The sequence below is a fragment of the Ceratotherium simum genome, chromosome 6 (genome assembly GCF_057802395.1).
Source record: "Ceratotherium simum simum isolate JZ-2026a chromosome 6, ASM5780239v1, whole genome shotgun sequence".
Lineage (NCBI taxonomy): Eukaryota > Metazoa > Chordata > Mammalia > Perissodactyla > Rhinocerotidae > Ceratotherium > Ceratotherium simum.
In genome coordinates this window covers 32,290,639-32,307,264 of record NC_141905.1, presented here as the reverse complement: position 1 = coordinate 32,307,264, position 16,626 = coordinate 32,290,639, and the positions used below count along the sequence as shown (strand labels likewise).

At 40.2% G+C, this 16,626-nt stretch overlaps 1 protein-coding gene across 3 annotated transcripts in view; it reads left to right on the top strand.

The window, feature by feature from the left end:
* The first annotated feature begins 6,470 nt into the window (after positions 1-6,470).
* The window catches only part of DDX50 (DExD-box helicase 50), a 38,700-nt gene continuing 28,544 nt past the window's right edge, over positions 6,471-16,626 (top strand). Inside the window, exons 1-4 of one of the 3 annotated variants that reach the window (XM_087432107.1) lie at positions 6,471-6,617; positions 10,768-11,064; positions 13,620-13,695; positions 14,072-14,250. In XM_087432107.1, the coding sequence (XP_087288233.1) occupies positions 6,528-6,617; positions 10,768-11,064; positions 13,620-13,695; positions 14,072-14,250 (642 nt within the window). In that variant the 5' untranslated portion in view covers positions 6,471-6,527. Of the gene's footprint in view, positions 6,618-10,092; positions 10,204-10,767; positions 11,065-13,619; positions 13,696-14,071; positions 14,251-16,626 lie in introns of those variants that run through there. The other 2 variants (XM_004427049.2, XM_087432108.1) reach the window with 2 other exon arrangements.

Here is a 16,626-nt window from a genome sequence, read left to right as displayed (position 1 = left end):
TTTTTAGACATTCATTAGTTTCTCAAATATGTAGGATGTTAATTTAGTACCCAGCAGTGAATTTGTCTATCCACACTAAAGCTGAGTTCTTATGTTAGGTGGATCTCACCAGATTTCACACAAAAATCCAGAAAATAGTGTTTTAGGGTTGTATAGATACTTTGTTTGCAGCTAAAGTATTTTATCGTTATCAGAAAGAATTTATGTAGATGTCTTGGGTACTTTGCAACAAGAATTCCTTCCATCCATTCATGGCTGCCAAGGATCTTCTCTGCGACCAGCTTGAACATGAACAAACGGCTCCACGTTGTGACTGACTAACAGTGTCCAAAATACCTATGGCAGTAGGCATCTGGCTCTACTATTTCTCTGGTTCCTTCTCATATTTGAGGCTCTCTATCGCATGGCAGTGAGAAGTCAGGATGTTCTCAGATGGTGGAGATAGAAGGGAAGCAGAATGGTTGCAGAATTGCTTGTGAGTGAAGGAGTGGTTCTGAATTAGAGATTTAGAGAAAAGATGGAAGATGGCTGATAGTCCATCTACATTTGATCCATTTCCACTCATGATAAGACCTTAGCTTTGCCAGAGTTTGTTCTGGCAGGCCTTTTCAGACCAAGTAGTGGAATGGTTAGTTGTCTTGGTTTGGGGAACGTGGAGCAGTCGAGACTGGTTTTGGCATATTGGGTAGATGCTAATGCTGACTGTGGTTAAAGGGATGTTTCTTCTAAAAGGTTTCTAAGGATTGTCAAGGCCTTAAATCTCAAAGATGATTGAATAATTGGAGAGTGCCTCTTTCCAACTCTCATCATCCTGATAACAGTGAAGGCCAGAATGAAGCTCAGCACTGGAGAGCTGCCTCCAGGCCCTATGGCTGTGCAGAGGAGGGGAGATCAGATTCGCTGCTCTGTTTTGCAGTGGTTGGACCACTCTCTCCTGACTACTGGTTTTCAGTATCCCTAACCAACCTACCATGGCATTCCAAGATTAGCTGTGGTCACAAGGACATTCAAAACCCTAGGCAAAGTACCAAGAAGGGTAATCTAGATAGAAAAGCCTTGTAGGGGAGGCATTGTTTTAGGGGGTCTTACAGCTTGGAATCAGCATCAGTGAATAGAAGTTAGGAGAAAGATTTCAGCTCAGTATGAAGAACTTCCCATTAGACAAAACCATCTATAGAGGAAATAGACATCTTTGTAAACAAATGAATTTCCCATTACTTAGGGCATTCAAGCAGAGTCTTGGTGATCCCTTGACTGGTTATGTTGCAGAGGTATTTCCAGTACTTAGCTTAACAGGGTGTCTGCACTAGATGATTTTGAAGATTCCTTCCAACTCTAAGGTTTTGTGCTTATAAGATTCAGTGAGAGTTATATGTCAAATATATCTCAATAAATAAAAAAGAAAAAATAATTCAGTGAGCATCCTGTGAAATACTGAACTCATGTAAGATTCCTGAGTATTGCTTCCAGTTCTCCGTTTCTGCACCTATCCTTGCCAATCCTTGGAAAAAGAAGCACCAACAACTCAGTCTGTCTTTGATTTTGGACCTGGACAAGTTTCTTAGAAGAGTGAGGAATCCAAACTTTTTTGTGGCTCTAGCCACATCTAGGGACCAAATGAAATCCATCTAATTTTGCCACTGGATGCATTATTACACTCTCTAAGTGCATTAAATGAAGCCTATTATGAAACCAATAAACTTCCCTTCTACAAAACACAACATCTGACTTCAGATGTTAACGATGGGTATATGTGTTATTAAATTGTTGTTTGGGAGCTTATTCTCTAAAAGAGGTGACTTGCATTTTTTCCCAATATTAATTTTTGTGTGTGGAAACTTTAGTTCTTGATTTCTCTTCTCCCTCGTAGTCTATTCTTTAATGAGAAAACTGTTCTCTTGAGGCAGCATGATGACCTGAGCTTAGGAGTCAGACAAGTTTGAATCCCAATTCCAGTCTTTGGTAGCTGTGTAATGGAGAAAGTTACTACACTTCTCTGATTCGGTTTTCTTATGTGTAAAAGGGAGACAGTAATATCTACCTTACAAGATTGTTGTAAGATTTGAGGATAATCTATTGAAAGTGCCCAATGCGGAAGGCACCTAATATAGTTATAAATGTATATGTGTATATTTTTATATATTTATATATCCACAAAACTTGCCTGATAGGTAAATACAATATAGTAGGCCTACCGTCTTTTTCCAGGTTGTCTGGAATTCCTCCATTTAGAGTCAGTCTTTTAATGTTAAGATTATAGAAAGTATTGGCAGTCAAGATCCAGATATGCCTGGGGGAGGTATTATGCCTTTGGCTGACAAATTTTCAGTTAATACCTTATATTATAAATAGGAATAAAATATGCAATGCATGGGCTTATTGTAGCCATTCATACAATGTGAGATCTGGTTCATCCTCATCTGGGATCTCAGACTCCTAAGAATGCTCAAAGTGGCTGTGTTCTGCAAACTATTTTCACTATTTCAAAAATCCTAATAGAAATTGTACATTTCCTTTGCCTAACTCCTTGCTAACTAAAATGTCAAGTTTCTTTGCCAGTGGCTGAAATCACACCAGCTCAGTGATGCAACACTATCACATGCTTTATGACATTGCTAAGCTGCATTTGTATCTTAAAGATTAGATGAATAACCATGAATCAATTTTTACTAAATGCAATTTAGCAGACAGATGTTTCAAAATGTCAGATCCATGAGTGAAAAACAATGGAAAGAGCTGTGGTAGTGAAAAGACTGGGAACAACTGTGTTTTGAGAAGCCATCCTACAAGCTACTTGAGAAGGCTTTTAGGGGACAGGGAAGACAGACTAGTGCCTAAAGGGAACAGAGAAGAGAGACATGAGAGTCATGAAATAAGAATGGGGGTATCAAAAACAAACTCATGATTATTTTGCTGGCCTCTACAGATTTTTCTCCTTTGGGACCTTAGAAGCATGTTCCCTCTTTAGCAGTAGCAGATTCTATTTCTTGGGTAATGGTGCCCTCTTCTGGGATAACTGATGTGACTACTCCCTTCCACCACTTGATTCAAAACATCTACAAAGCAATTGACTATAGAAGCAGAACTCCCTCCAAAGGTTCAACATTTAAAAAGCTTTTCCAAATAATTTGAATTAGGAGCTAGAAACATACATAAGTATACATGTGATAAATGTGTTCAAAGCTGTTGCCTCTCTAACGCTGTCAAAACCTGGAGCTAAAGGGGGAAACCGTAAGCACCTTTGTACATTATCTCTGATCGTCCCAATTTCCCTGCACTATCAGCAGGTAAGGCATTTTTGTCCCTACTTTACTAACAAAAAACAGGTTTTAGAGTTGAATTGGCCAAGGTGATGTGTCTAGCAATGGCAGAAACAGCCCTCCTGTTCCCTCTTTCATTTTCTCCTTACTTCTTAGTAATCTCAACACTCATTCTCTGCCTCCAATGTCTCTTGATCAATTTATAGCAGCCCCTTAAACTATTTCCATGTCATAACATTTTCTTGTCTTTGAAGAAGATTAGCCCTGGGCTAACATCCGTGCCCATCTTCCTCTACTTTATATGGGACGCCGCCACAGCATGGCTTGACAAGTGGTGCATCGTTCCGCACCCGGGATCCAAACCTGTGAATCCTGGGCCACCAAAGCAGAGTGTGAACTTAACAGCTATGCCACCGGGCCGGCCCCATAACATTTTAAAATAATGGTTCAATTCCTCTTGTCACATAAGATTGACATGCAGATGCAAAATGATGGCTCTTTTTACCTTCTACTTTCTAACTATGGAGTAAAAATTAAAATCAAGCACTGTAGGTTTGAGAATGGCCAGAGATAAGTTTATAGTCATCTCATTTTTATATCTTAAAAACAAGGTCTTAAGGTCATTAAGTTTAATGGACTGAAGCCAAAGGCAAAGGAAATCTTTATAGAACATTGAAACAGAGCAACAGATGAGGCACCCCAACTCAAATTCTGAGAAAGAAATTACATCAGTGACTCTGGTAAGATATTTGGAAAATAAAGATGTTCTAATAAGATTATATTTTGAGTTCCTTGTACATTTTAATTATTCATGCTACCCCTTCATGTTTCCCCCAATTAATTTCATCATCAGATATAAATCTCCTGAGATTTATAGAGGGAACAAATAGGAAAAAAAATTCTCCATTCCCTCATCCCCTTTCCCAAATTTTCTAGTTGATACCCACTGAGAACACATATGTGGTATTAGCCAAAATTTTTCAACTAAGCCCCAGCTTGGTCAAGTTACTTATGACTTGCTTTAATTTACACACAGTTGCCCTTTCCACCTGACATAGATAGCAACCAGGGATTTGATTCAATGAATTTGGGGCTTAGAAAAGCAGAGTTTGTTGGGCCGGCCCCGTGTCTTAGCGGTTAAGTGCGCGCGCTCTGCTGCTGGCGGCCGGGGTTTGGATCCCGGGCGCGCACCGACGGACCGCTTCTCCAGCCATGCTGAGGCCGCGTCCCACATACATCAACTAGAAGGATGTGCAGCTATGACATACAACTATCTACTGGGGCTTTGGGGGGGGAAATAAATAAATAAAATCTTTAAAAAAAAAAGAAAAGCAGTTTGTAGAGTATCTCAATCACAGGTCATTCTGAAAAACACTAATATACTTGTTAGTCTCTTGCAACGGGAGAATCAAACAATCTAGTCATTTCCTTTTTCAGACCTGCTGTATGACCTCAACATAAAAAGGAATGCCAAAAACAGAAGCTTGAGGAGCTAAAACGTTACTTCATCTATGTTTGATCTTCAACCACAACATATTAACATCTATTCCTGTTATTATCCCAATTTTATATGTGTGACATTCTTAGCCACATCCACTCCTGTGTTCCTTATGCACATCATACCCTGTTGTAGGGCCAGGAAGACTTTACAATGGTAGAATTGAGGGTGGGTGTGAGGGCGTGGGACAAAAAGATTTAGAAAAGCACAGATCTAGAAATGCATAGCTATTCTCATAATTTAGGGAGAGAGATGCATTTTCCCACCATCATTAGCTGAACACTCCTTTTGTTCACAGTACTGAAACCATAAGGTAGCGTTTAGATAAACATATAGCCTTTGACTCTGGCCAATCCATAATTATGCAGAAGGACTGTTGCAATCACAGATTTAACATTCGTGGTTTCAGCTATTCAGTACCAATCCCCAAACTCCGTGACACGTAGCCATTAGTAATTTTGGTAAGACACAAGTTTGATGCTCAGGCTACAAGGCTGGTGTGCTAGACAGTGTCAAGTGGTTTGTGAAGTGCCCCCGAACCTACATCTCAATTTGATTTCTCGTTCTCCACTCAAGAATAGCCGGGTTAAGGCCGGCCCGGTGGCTTAGCGGTTAAGTGCGTGCGCTCCGCTGCTGGCAGCCCAGGGTTCAGATCCCAGGCGTGCACCAATGTACCGCTTCTCCCGCCATGCTGAGGCCATGTCCCACATACACCAACTAGAAGGATGTGCAACTATGACATAGAACTATCTATTGGGGCTTTGGGGGAAAAGATAAATAAATAAATAAAATTATAAAAAAAAATAGCCAGGTTGAACAAATCATGACAAAGAAATGGCTCTGAAAAGAAAGCCAACCAGCTGGCACCAGTGATGTAAGAAAAAGTATATGCTAACAAGTTAACCCTTTGTATTCTCAAAAGGTTCCCAGTTTTGTATAGGGTTGTAATTCACAGGCAGTTAATCCCTATCAGCAAAATAAAATCCTTTTATAATCCCTTTCTTTATGGGTTTAGTTTCCTCTAATGTCAAATGAGGAATGTGGGAAGGACCTAAAATGAACCAAGGAACAACTTCAAGACTAAAACGTAAGAGTTGAGGGACGACTGTCCAGTCCCTGCGTTCAGCTAAAGCCCACCTCGCCCACTCCAGCCCCCCACAACCCCCTTCCCACCTACGGCGCGCCTCCGGCCTCGCGCGAAGCCGTTGGACGTTAACGCCTCACCCCGCAATGGGCGGGGCCGAGGCCTGCAGCTTCCGGCGGGGGAAGGCGAGGTGGCACGTGGCGCTCCCCACCGGCAAGGCCCGGGCGCGCGGGCCCTTCGCCGCTGCCGTTGAGGGGCTCCCCAGCCCCAGCAGTGAATACTGAGGGCCCGAAGCATCTCCGGGGTGCCGAGGAGAAATGTTTCAAGCGGGGTAGGAGGACAGAAAGAGAACCCGCCCCCCCAATCATTTTATGCTAATCAGTTCGTGCGTCCTTTATGGCGATTGGCCAGGGTTTTACTCTAGAAGCCAATCACTTCAGAACAAGGGTGGACCAGTCGAGACCGCTCACACTCATTGGCTGGGAGATTGCGTCGCAAGAGAAGAATTTAAACAGAGTGTCCGGGGTTATTTTCCCCCGCCGTGCGGTGCGTGCCCCGGAAGTGACGCACGGCCCTGGCCGGGCGGCCGCCCTGCCCCCGCTTCCTTTTACGCCGTCGCTGCCAGTAGGTGGTTGTGGCCGCCTTGCTTAGAGGGAGGCGGCGGCGGCGGCGGCGGCGGCGGCGAATGATGCCTGGGAAACTCCTCTGGGGGGACATTATGGAGCTGGAGGCACCCTTGGAGGAGACCGAGAGCCAGAGGAAGGAGAGGCAAAAGGTGCGCGGAGGATGGGCCGCACCTCCTTTTGGGGCTGCGCCGGTTTGGGCGGGGAGGGGAGCTGTCCCTGGAGGCCTGTCACAACTGGGCCGGAGAATCCGAGGGCCTCCCCTCGCGCCGCCCTTGTCCCTCTGAGGTCGCTCCTGGGCCGTTTCCACCTCCACACCCTCAACCTGGAGAAGGGCGGCACTAGGTTTTGGCCCGGCCTCCCGTGGTCCCTCAAACCTTCCCGTCGGCGCCTATGAGATGGGCAAACTCAAACTCCCGTCGCGGAATCTTTCTTTCCTCTTCTTCCTTAAGCAGCGAGGCCTGTCATTTGATTCTCACTGGCCGTCTTAGAAGATGATTAAGAAAAAGGATTGTCTTGAATATGTGTTACTTCTCCGTCACCCTGTCCTGTGTGCGAGAGTCTTGGGGAAAGCGATCTTAGCTTTACAAACCTCGGTAACTAATCTGTAGAGGCTTAAGAAAAAGTGTCACTGCAATCGTTGCCGGGATTCGGTTGTGATGGAGATCATGTGGGTTGTATTATTAATGGCCTTTACTGTTAGTATTTTCATTCAATCCACAAGTAGTATTTATTGAGCCTAATTTGTGCCAGACTCTTTGCTGGGCACCAAGGAGCCTGTAAAAGAGTTGTAGAGACTTCCCATCCCACTCCTCAAAAGAAAGAGGGACTTACAGAAAAGAAAATGGAGCTTTGGAGGGTAAGGAAGCGGTATTCCAAAGCTGACATTTGACAAAAGGATGAAAATATTATATATAGCTCCAGAGAGCAGAACCTACCCTTCCACCATATCACCAAGGTAAACTTGCCATTTCAGCCAAGCAGTTAATTTTTGTATCGTGGTAAAATACACATAACGTAAAATTTACGACTTTATTTTAAAGTGTACAGTTTTGTAGCATAAAGTACATTCACATTGTTCTGCAGCCATCACCACCATTCATCTCCAGAACTTTTTCATCCTCCCAAACTTTGTGTCCCCTCTCTGTGCCCCATCTCCTCAGCCCCTGGCAACCACCATTCTACTTTCTGTCTCTATGCATTTGGCTACTCTAGATAACTTATGTAAGTGGAATCACCAAGCAGTTATTTTAATTTTGGCTCCTCCTGAAATGCTTGTCTCTCCTTTTACATCCAAATCCTGTCTGTCTGTCAAGGTTTAGTTTATGTGTGTTCTAACCACTGTAGTGTATAAGTACAGTAATCTTATTCCCCTTTGAAGTTTTGTTCCAATGCTATCTTTATCATTCGATGGGCATTTATTATGTGCTGTCTTACAAAATTAGCTCATTTTTCCTCTGTGCCTCTTTCCCAAAGATTCTTGAGGGAAATGACCATATCTTTGTCCATCCTTACATTTCACTATATTCTTGTAAATTGATGGCTTTCACACTGTAGATTCTCCAGCAGTACTTGAATTTTCTTTAACTATGAAAGATAACTAAAGATTTGGAAACAGATTGGAATTCCAGCTAATAGAAATAGAGCATTCAGGGGCCGGCCTGGTGGCGCAAGCGGTTAAGTGCACGTGCTCCACTGCGGTGGCCCGGGGTTCGCCGGTTCGGATCCCGGGCATGCACCAACGCACTGCTTGTCAAGCCATGCTGTGGCGGCGTCCCATATAAAGTGGAGGAAGATGGGCATGGATGTTAGCCCAGGGCCAGTCTCCCTCAGCAAAAAAAGAGGAGGATTGGCAGATGTTAGCTCAGGGCTGATCTTCCTCGCAAAAACACAAAAAAGAAATAGAGCATTCAGATAGTGATCTGGCATCGAGATGAAGATAACTTTGGTTTTGGATATGTTGAGATATGGAGCTGGACTTTAGGTTCTCAGAACTGGGGTACAGGTGAGGAAGGATGCTGGAAGTGTATATTGAAACCATGAAAATGGTATGAAAGTGTATGTAAAGAGACTTAAAGAGTGTCCACAGAAGGAGGAGGCAGAAGAACCACTGAAGAGGATAGAGGTAAGAGGATAAGGAGCGAATATAGAGTGTCATGGAAGCTAAGTAAGGGGAGAGTGTCAAACACTGTGGATCTGATGTGGAACAACGTATTTCATCACCTTGGGATATTGCTGGGTTTGGACCTAGAGGTCTCACTTTACCTTGCTTCATCTCCCTGAAGTGCAGGGCCCAGGAGTAGTTCAAACCCCAAGGCTAGCTCTATAAATAACCTTGTTTTTCTATAGAGCCTGTTGGTTTGGGGAGATGTAGGCTAGTTTGGTTAACTAAAGATCAGATGATGTAGCATATGACTATAACTTACATTAATGTACAGTTTTAATGCTTTACAAATGTAACAAATGCTTTGTTTACAAAGCATTTTCACATGTGTTAATTCAGTTTTCACAACAACTATTTTATGGATGAGAAAATTGTATGTGAAAGCACGCTGTAAAAATTGTGTAAATCATGGTGAAAATTTTGGTGGTGGTAGTTTTTATCATCACTAGTCACTACTATCTAATTTATTTTGAACATTTAACCAAGTAATTTCGAAATGCTAAATTTCCAAATCATGTCTTGCTCTCTGCAAATATTAAAACACTTGTCACCAGTTTGATGTTTTAAAACTGAAGTTGCAGAGGCCACCCCCGTGGCGTAGTGGTTAAGTTCTTGTGCTCCACTTTGGTGGCCCAGGGTTTGCTAATTCGGATCCTGGGTGCGGACCTGTGCACAGCTTGTCAAGCCGTGCTGTGGTGGCATCCCATATACAAAATGGGGGAAGACTGACACAGATGTTAGCTCAGGGACGATCTTCCTTAAGCAAAAGGAGGAAGATTGGTGACAGATGTTAGCTTAGAGCCAATCTTCCTCGCCAAAAAAACCCAAAACCAAACAAAAAACTAAAGTTGCAGAATAGTCTTTTTTTTTTAAGTTGTATTAACTAAATTTAAAAAACCTTAAAAAATTTTCCAGGATTACTAATATACTTGTCTTTCCATGGGAGTCTAACAGTTGGAGTTTTATGTGAATTATATAATTTTGTTTGGTTTGGTTTTTCTTTAACGTCTTAATTATCAGAGTTCAGGGAGGAGGCACGATGTGAAAAGAGCGTGGGCTTTCAAGTCGGACAGGGCTTGATTTCTAACATTTCTACTTGCAGGAAATCCCACATGTGGGTCTTTGGCAAGTTACTTACCTCTAAGAACTTCTATTTCTTCCTCTGTAAAATGGCAGAGGTGATACAGGTTCGCTATCCCTTATCCAAAATCCTTGGGGCTAGATGTGTTTTGAAATTCAGAATTGTGGGGATTTTTATAGAAAGGTAACACCCCAGTAGGGTTTGGGGCCCCCAACCTGTAATCAAACATCTTAATATTAAATATGAATATTCATACTAAGTGGAATAAATAAAAATTATAAATAGCCTCACATTAGTTCAAGTCAGATTTTGCCACCAAATGAGTTCAGGTCAGGTAAGGTTTTGTCTCCAAATAAGTTACAAAAAAACTTTCGGTTTTCAGAGCTTTATGGATATCGGAATTTCGGATAAGGGATTATGGACCTGTACTTCCCTTATAGGGTTGTTATGAAGATTTAAACAAGATAAGCCGAAAACACATTACACATGCTGGGTAGGTACTCAATAAATATTAATTTTTTTCTCTTGGAGATATTGGGAGTTTTTGTTTGTTTTTTAATTTATAAATCTTGGGTTCTCATTCTTTTTCTGAAAAGGAGCTATTTTTTTTGCTGAGGAAGATTTGCCTTGAGCTAACATCTGTGCCGGTCTTCCTCTATCTTGTACGTGGGTTGCCACCACAGCATGGCCGCTGCGAAGTGGTGTAGATCGGCACCCGGGAACGAAACCTGGGCTGCCAAAGCGGAGCGTGCAGAACCTAACCACTAGGCCACAGGGCCGGCCACTGAAAAGGAACTATTTTAATTTCCCTCATATGTTATGATGGGATTGGGGAAGGGCTAGAGGCCAAGTCTTGAGAATATTAGAATTGGGATGAGAAAGAAAGCAGTAGGTGAGTCTTAGCCTTGGCATTAGCAACCAGTCTGGATTTTACCAGGTAACTTTTCAAGATAATGGTAGATTGAGCTTTGCTGGTTGGGGGGGTCATGCTCTAACTTATCAAGAGTCTTAAAAGGAGACCTTGTGACCTTCTTGTCATTGCTTTGTTTTTCCACAGAGTGATAGAAGGAAGTCAAGGCACCATTATGACTCAGACGAGAAATCAGAAACGAGAGAAAATGGTGTTGCAGATGACCTGGATGCTCCGAAGCCCAAAAAAGTTAAAATGAAAGAGAAGCTAAATGGAGACACCGAAGAAGGATGTAATAGACTTTCAGATGAATTTTCTAAAACTCAGAAGTCAAGAAGAAAAGATCTATCAAATGGAGATATTGATGAATATGAAAAAAAATCAAAACGAGTGTCATCCTTAGATAGTTCTACTCATAAATCAAGTGATAATAAATTAGAAGAGGTATGGACACTTTTTGTTTTGCATTTGACATTATCCTTGAAATACAGGCAAATTTGATTTTTTAGACTAATTAGAATTGATTCTATAATATTTCCTGCTTAGGGTCCAGTACTTTCAGTTGGACCAGGGAGTCTGGACAGCTGAAACCTGAGCATTTTTTCCTTTGTTCGTTGTTTCTTTCATTGTATTGCCTTTTTATTGGGGTGGAGGTGGGGGATGGTCAAATTTAAACCTTTCCTGTACTTTTGGATTCCTGAACAGTTTTTCCAAGTTGCTTATTGATGGTCCCCTACTTGCTTTCCTTATGGTTATTTCAGTCCCTACCAGTACTCATGAATTGACTTCTGACTGCCTGAAACAAGGTACAGAAGGCCTCGTGACTTTGTGTATTTTGCCTTCTGCTTTTTCTGCTTCTTTAACAATAGCAACATGATCTTTAGGTCCTATTGTAACTCAATCCTAAAGCTGCTTGCATTTTTTTTTTTTTTAATTTTGTTTATTTATTTTTCCCCCAAAGCCCCAGTAGATAGTTGTATGTCATAGCTGCACATCCTTCCAGTTGCTGTACGTGGGACGCGGCCTCAGCATGGCCGGAGAAGCGGTGCGTTGGTGCACGCCCGGGATCCGAACCGGGGCCACCAGTAGCGGAGCGCGTGCACTTAACCGCTAAGCCACGGGGCCGGCCTGCTGTTTGCATTTTTAAAACAGAAATGAAACATAAAAATGATCTGAAGAAATCTATTCTCCTGGGTATTAATTTTTTGAGAGGTGTAGAAAACATGCTTAGTATGAAATCTGCCTTCCTGGACCCATTGCTTTTGCCAGTACCCGTTAGACTAGATATTTTTTGGCACAGAATTTGTTTAACTTGTTCTTACACTTTTCTTCTAGCAGAGCTCATAGGTTTATCTAGGTATTATGGATTGTCAGTAAATTACTCAGGTCTTCAGAAGAAACCACTTTGATATTCTTAATAATTCTTGGTAATTAATAATTCTTTATATTTTTAAAATCTGATAGTTGCTGATAATTTAAATACATTTGAGCTTAATTTGATGTGTAATCTTTGGGGAGCTTTGGGAAAAGACGTTGAATCCTTGCCTTGCAGTGCGGTGTTTTTTTTGTTTGTGAATTTGATATTTGTTGGGAAGCACATATGTTAGAGCGTTGATCTAAATAAGGCCCTATAAATCTGTATGTGCTAGTAGTGGAATGTGGTTGCCTCTTGTTCTGTTGGGATTATGCCTGATACAATGCTCTGTATAATAATAGGCTTAACTGTTTATTATTTTGTTTAGATCATGTTAGAGTTCAGGAATTCTACTTCTAGGAATTTATCCTCCTAAGAAGATAATCATGAGGTGTGCAGAGATGTATTAATAAGTACTCTTATCACAGTGACGTTGTTGATAATAGCAAAAAATTAAAACATCCTAAATGTCTGATAGTAGGTCGTTGGTTTAATAAAATATGCTATGTCCATGCAGTAGAATACATCTATCCTAAAGGGCATAGAAGAATGTTAGAAAGGTATTTAATGTATCTTATTAAGTGAAAAAAGCATATTACAAAACAGTATGTACAGTATGACTTCATTTTAAAAAATTTATATGGGCATAGAGTGAGGATTGGAGGAGTGTGTGTTTTAAATGTGGCTTTAGTTGACCGGATTATAGATAATTTATTTCTTTCTGTTAATATATGGTTTCTAAAATTTCTACAATGAAAGTGTATTGCTTTTGTAATAACAATTTTTTCTTTTAATCTTAAAAAGATAACAGCATTGAGGTTTGCTTAAATGGTTTACAATTTGAATTCAATATCATGTCTTTTATCTGGTCCCTGGTTTGAAAACTGCTATTGTAAGTGGTTTTGGAACTACTTTCTTTAAACACACCAATAATAAAGTTTACAAGTAGATATATTGTTTTTGTTCTATATATACATTGATTAGTACACTAAGTTTTCAATAGATTTTAAGTGATAAGGTCATGCTAACCAGTATATATGTTAAAGAAATTTTCAAGCTTACAGGAACTTTTCCTTGTATTAGTGACCTAAAAAATGTTTTTTAGAGCCATAGAACAACTTTTTTAAGTTTATTTTTGGAAATAATTTACTTTCCTCATTGTGTAATTTCTGTTAGGGCTGGTTTGTAGGCTTGTGTTAATCTTTGTAATTAATATTGTCTGTGTCTGTTAATATGATTTAGATTATTAAATAACTCTTTTGTAATATCTTAGTCAAATGGAAATATATTTTGATTTAGGTAGTAGCTGTATTTCTAAAGTGAGTTTTATTTGTGAATTAATCATTTTTAAATGTATCATGGGAAATGTATTAAGTAAGCTTACTGTTTAAAGGGATACTTCTAAAATTAAAAGAATTTCTCACTAATTTATCTTGAAGTTAATGTATACAGTTTTTGCAAGTACTAGCTAAAGTCAATGTGTTAGCTCATGTAGTAAAACTAAAAACAGTAAATGAGTAAAAGCTTCTAAATACCTAGTCAAATATGAACTATATTAGTTAGAACTTTGATTTCATTTTGACAGACCCTAACACGAGAGCAGAAAGAAGGGGCCTTCTCCAATTTTCCTATTTCTGAAGAGACTATAAAGCTTCTGAAAGGTACTATGAATTTTAATGGATATGCAGTTGAAAATCTACAATTAGATTTTATAAAAACTCTTGTGCCTTTTCTGACCAAAAGGAGAATATAGAAAACGTAGAGAAATCACTTTTCTTTAGTTGAAGTTATTTATGCATCATCCTTTTTGGTATTCTGACCTATTTTAACTTTAAAGAATATTTGTATTTGTCAAAAGTTGAGACCAGTTTTTTTTTTAATAATTCCTCTTTGGGGTGGGAATAACTATAAATGTTACTATAGTGGTGGTGTATCTTTAGGCAGACGTTGAGGAATCAGGATTGTCATTTTCAAATAAATATATTTTTTCCTAATGCTAGTCTTAAATAAGTATTTCAATGAAATCTTGTTTTACAGGTCGAGGGGTAACATATCTCTTTCCTATTCAAGTTAAGACCTTTGGTCCTGTATATGAAGGAAAAGATTTAATTGCTCAAGCACGGACAGGAACAGGAAAGACATTCTCTTTTGCCATTCCCTTGATTGAAAGACTCCAAAGAAATCAAGAGATGATTAAAAAAAGCCGCTCACCAAAGGTAACAATTATAGGGAGTAAAAGGTTTAAACATTACTTTAATGGAGAGAGAAAGAAAGAGTATACTGGTCTTAAGTTCAAGTTCTCCCAAGATAGAAAAGTTAGCCCTGTGGTATAAAGCAAAAATTTGGGTCCTAAAGCAAAAATTTGTTAATTTTTAACATAAAGAAATCTCAAGTAAAGCTAAAGTGAAGTAGTTATTGCATATGCATGTAATGTGTATGGATCCATAGATGTCTTTATAACTGTATATTATGAAGCCAGCATATCCAATTTTAGGAGTATTTACAATTAGTATATTTAGTGGCTTTTTTCTTCTCCTTTTTTGGTCCTGACTTTTGGTTTTAAACAATGAATTTGCTAAATAGATACTCATTAATTTGGTTGTTTAGTAAATAATCAGTATCATTTATTTCATTGGTTGACTTTAAGAAGAATATTACGGAAGTGATATTGCTAGTCCCTATGTTATTGGGGTACTGGAGCTCTGTCTTAATTTATCAGCAGTAAAGAACAGAGAGGACCTAGTGAAATTTTAGCCTAAAATTTGACCTTTTTAGAACCTGTGTTCACTTTAAGGTTCATAAAGTGAAGAAAAAAAATAAGCATCAAAATTTGAACAGATAGGTGACTAAAAGTAATTTGTTCTTTGAGACTCCTAAATGGTATTACAGTATGAAAGTAAAGTTACATACATCATGCATTGCTTAATGACGGGGACACATTCTGAGAAACTCGTCATTAGGCGATTTTGTTGTGCGAACGTCATGGAGTGTATTTGCACAAACCTAGATGGTATAGCCTACTACACACCTAGGCTGTTTGGTACTAATCTTATGGGACCACTGTCAGATATGTGGTCATCGTTGACCAAAATGTCGTTATGCAGCGCACAACTGTATGAATATATTTATTTATTTACTTATTTATTTATTTATTTTTTGTGAGGAAGATCAGCCCTGTGCTAACATCTGCCAATCCTCCTCTTTTTTTGCTGAGGAAGACTGGCCCTGGGCTAACATCTGTGCCCATCTTCCTCCACTTTATATGGGACGCCGCCACAGCATGGCTTGCCAAGCAGTGCGTCGTTGCATGCCAGGGATCTGAACCGGCGCACCCCGGGCTGCCACAGCAGAGTGCGCGCACTTAACTGCTTGTGCCACTGGGCTGGCCCCGAATATATTTAAATCATAGTGGTCTTGGATTAGGTTGACCAACAGGACAAATCTTTTTTATAGAGTTCTGTTTCTTAAGTGAAATTAGGAAAGACTGCAAGTAATAGAAATAGGACATAGTCCCAACTCTGCCTTAAAGAAGTTTTTATGTTAGAAGGACATTACTGGAGATTCTGGCTCCACCACTTCTAGCTATTTGATCTTGGGCAAGACTCTTAACTTCTCTAAGACTCATGTTCCTCATCTGTAAAATTGGAATAATAATGCCACCTCATAGGGTTTTCGTGAGGATCGAATTAGATAACTCATGTAAAGCACTAGTGCCTGGCACATGGTGAACATTCATTCATTCATTTAACAATTATTTTGAGCATCTATTCTGTTCCAGGCACTGTTTGAAGTGCAAAGAATACAGTTAACTCAAACTGATATAAATCCCTGCCTTTATGGAGCTTACATTTTAGTGGGTGAGACAGAAAATAAGCAAATAAGTAAAATATAATTATTTTATATGGTATAAGTACTAAGGAGAAACAGTTAAGCAGGGGTGGGAGGATATGAAAAGGGTTAGGAACCTCATTGAGAAAGTGAGATTTGAAAAGAGACCTGAAGAAAGTAAGGGAAGATTTAATAAATACAAGCCATTGTTCTTGTTATTTGTGCTGTCTGTTTTTAAAGATTTTATTTATTTTATTTTTTTCCCCCCAAAGCCCCAGTGGATAGTTGTATGTCGTAGCTGCACATCCTTCTAGTTGCTGTATGCGGGACTCGGCCTCAGGATGAACGGAGAAGTGGTGCCTCGATGCGCACCCGGGATCCGAACCCGGGCCACCAGCATCGCAGCGCGCGCACTTAACCACCAAGCCACAGGGCCGGCCCTGTGCTGTCTGTTTTTAAATACTATGACATTAATGTTGAGATTCCTAGTTTTATTTTATTTTATTTATTGTTTTTTTGAGGAAGATTGGCCCTGAGCTAACGTCTGTTGCCAATCTTCCTCCTTTTTTTCCTTTTTTCTCCCCAAAGCCCCAGTAGATAGTTGTATGTCATAGTTGTACGTTCTTCTAGTTGCTGTATGTGGGATGCCGCCTCAGCATGGCTTGGTGAGCAGTGTGTATTTCCGCGCCCAGTATCTGAACTGGTGAACCCCGGGCCGCCGAAGCGGAACGGGCAAACTTAACCAGTACGCCACCAGGCCGGCC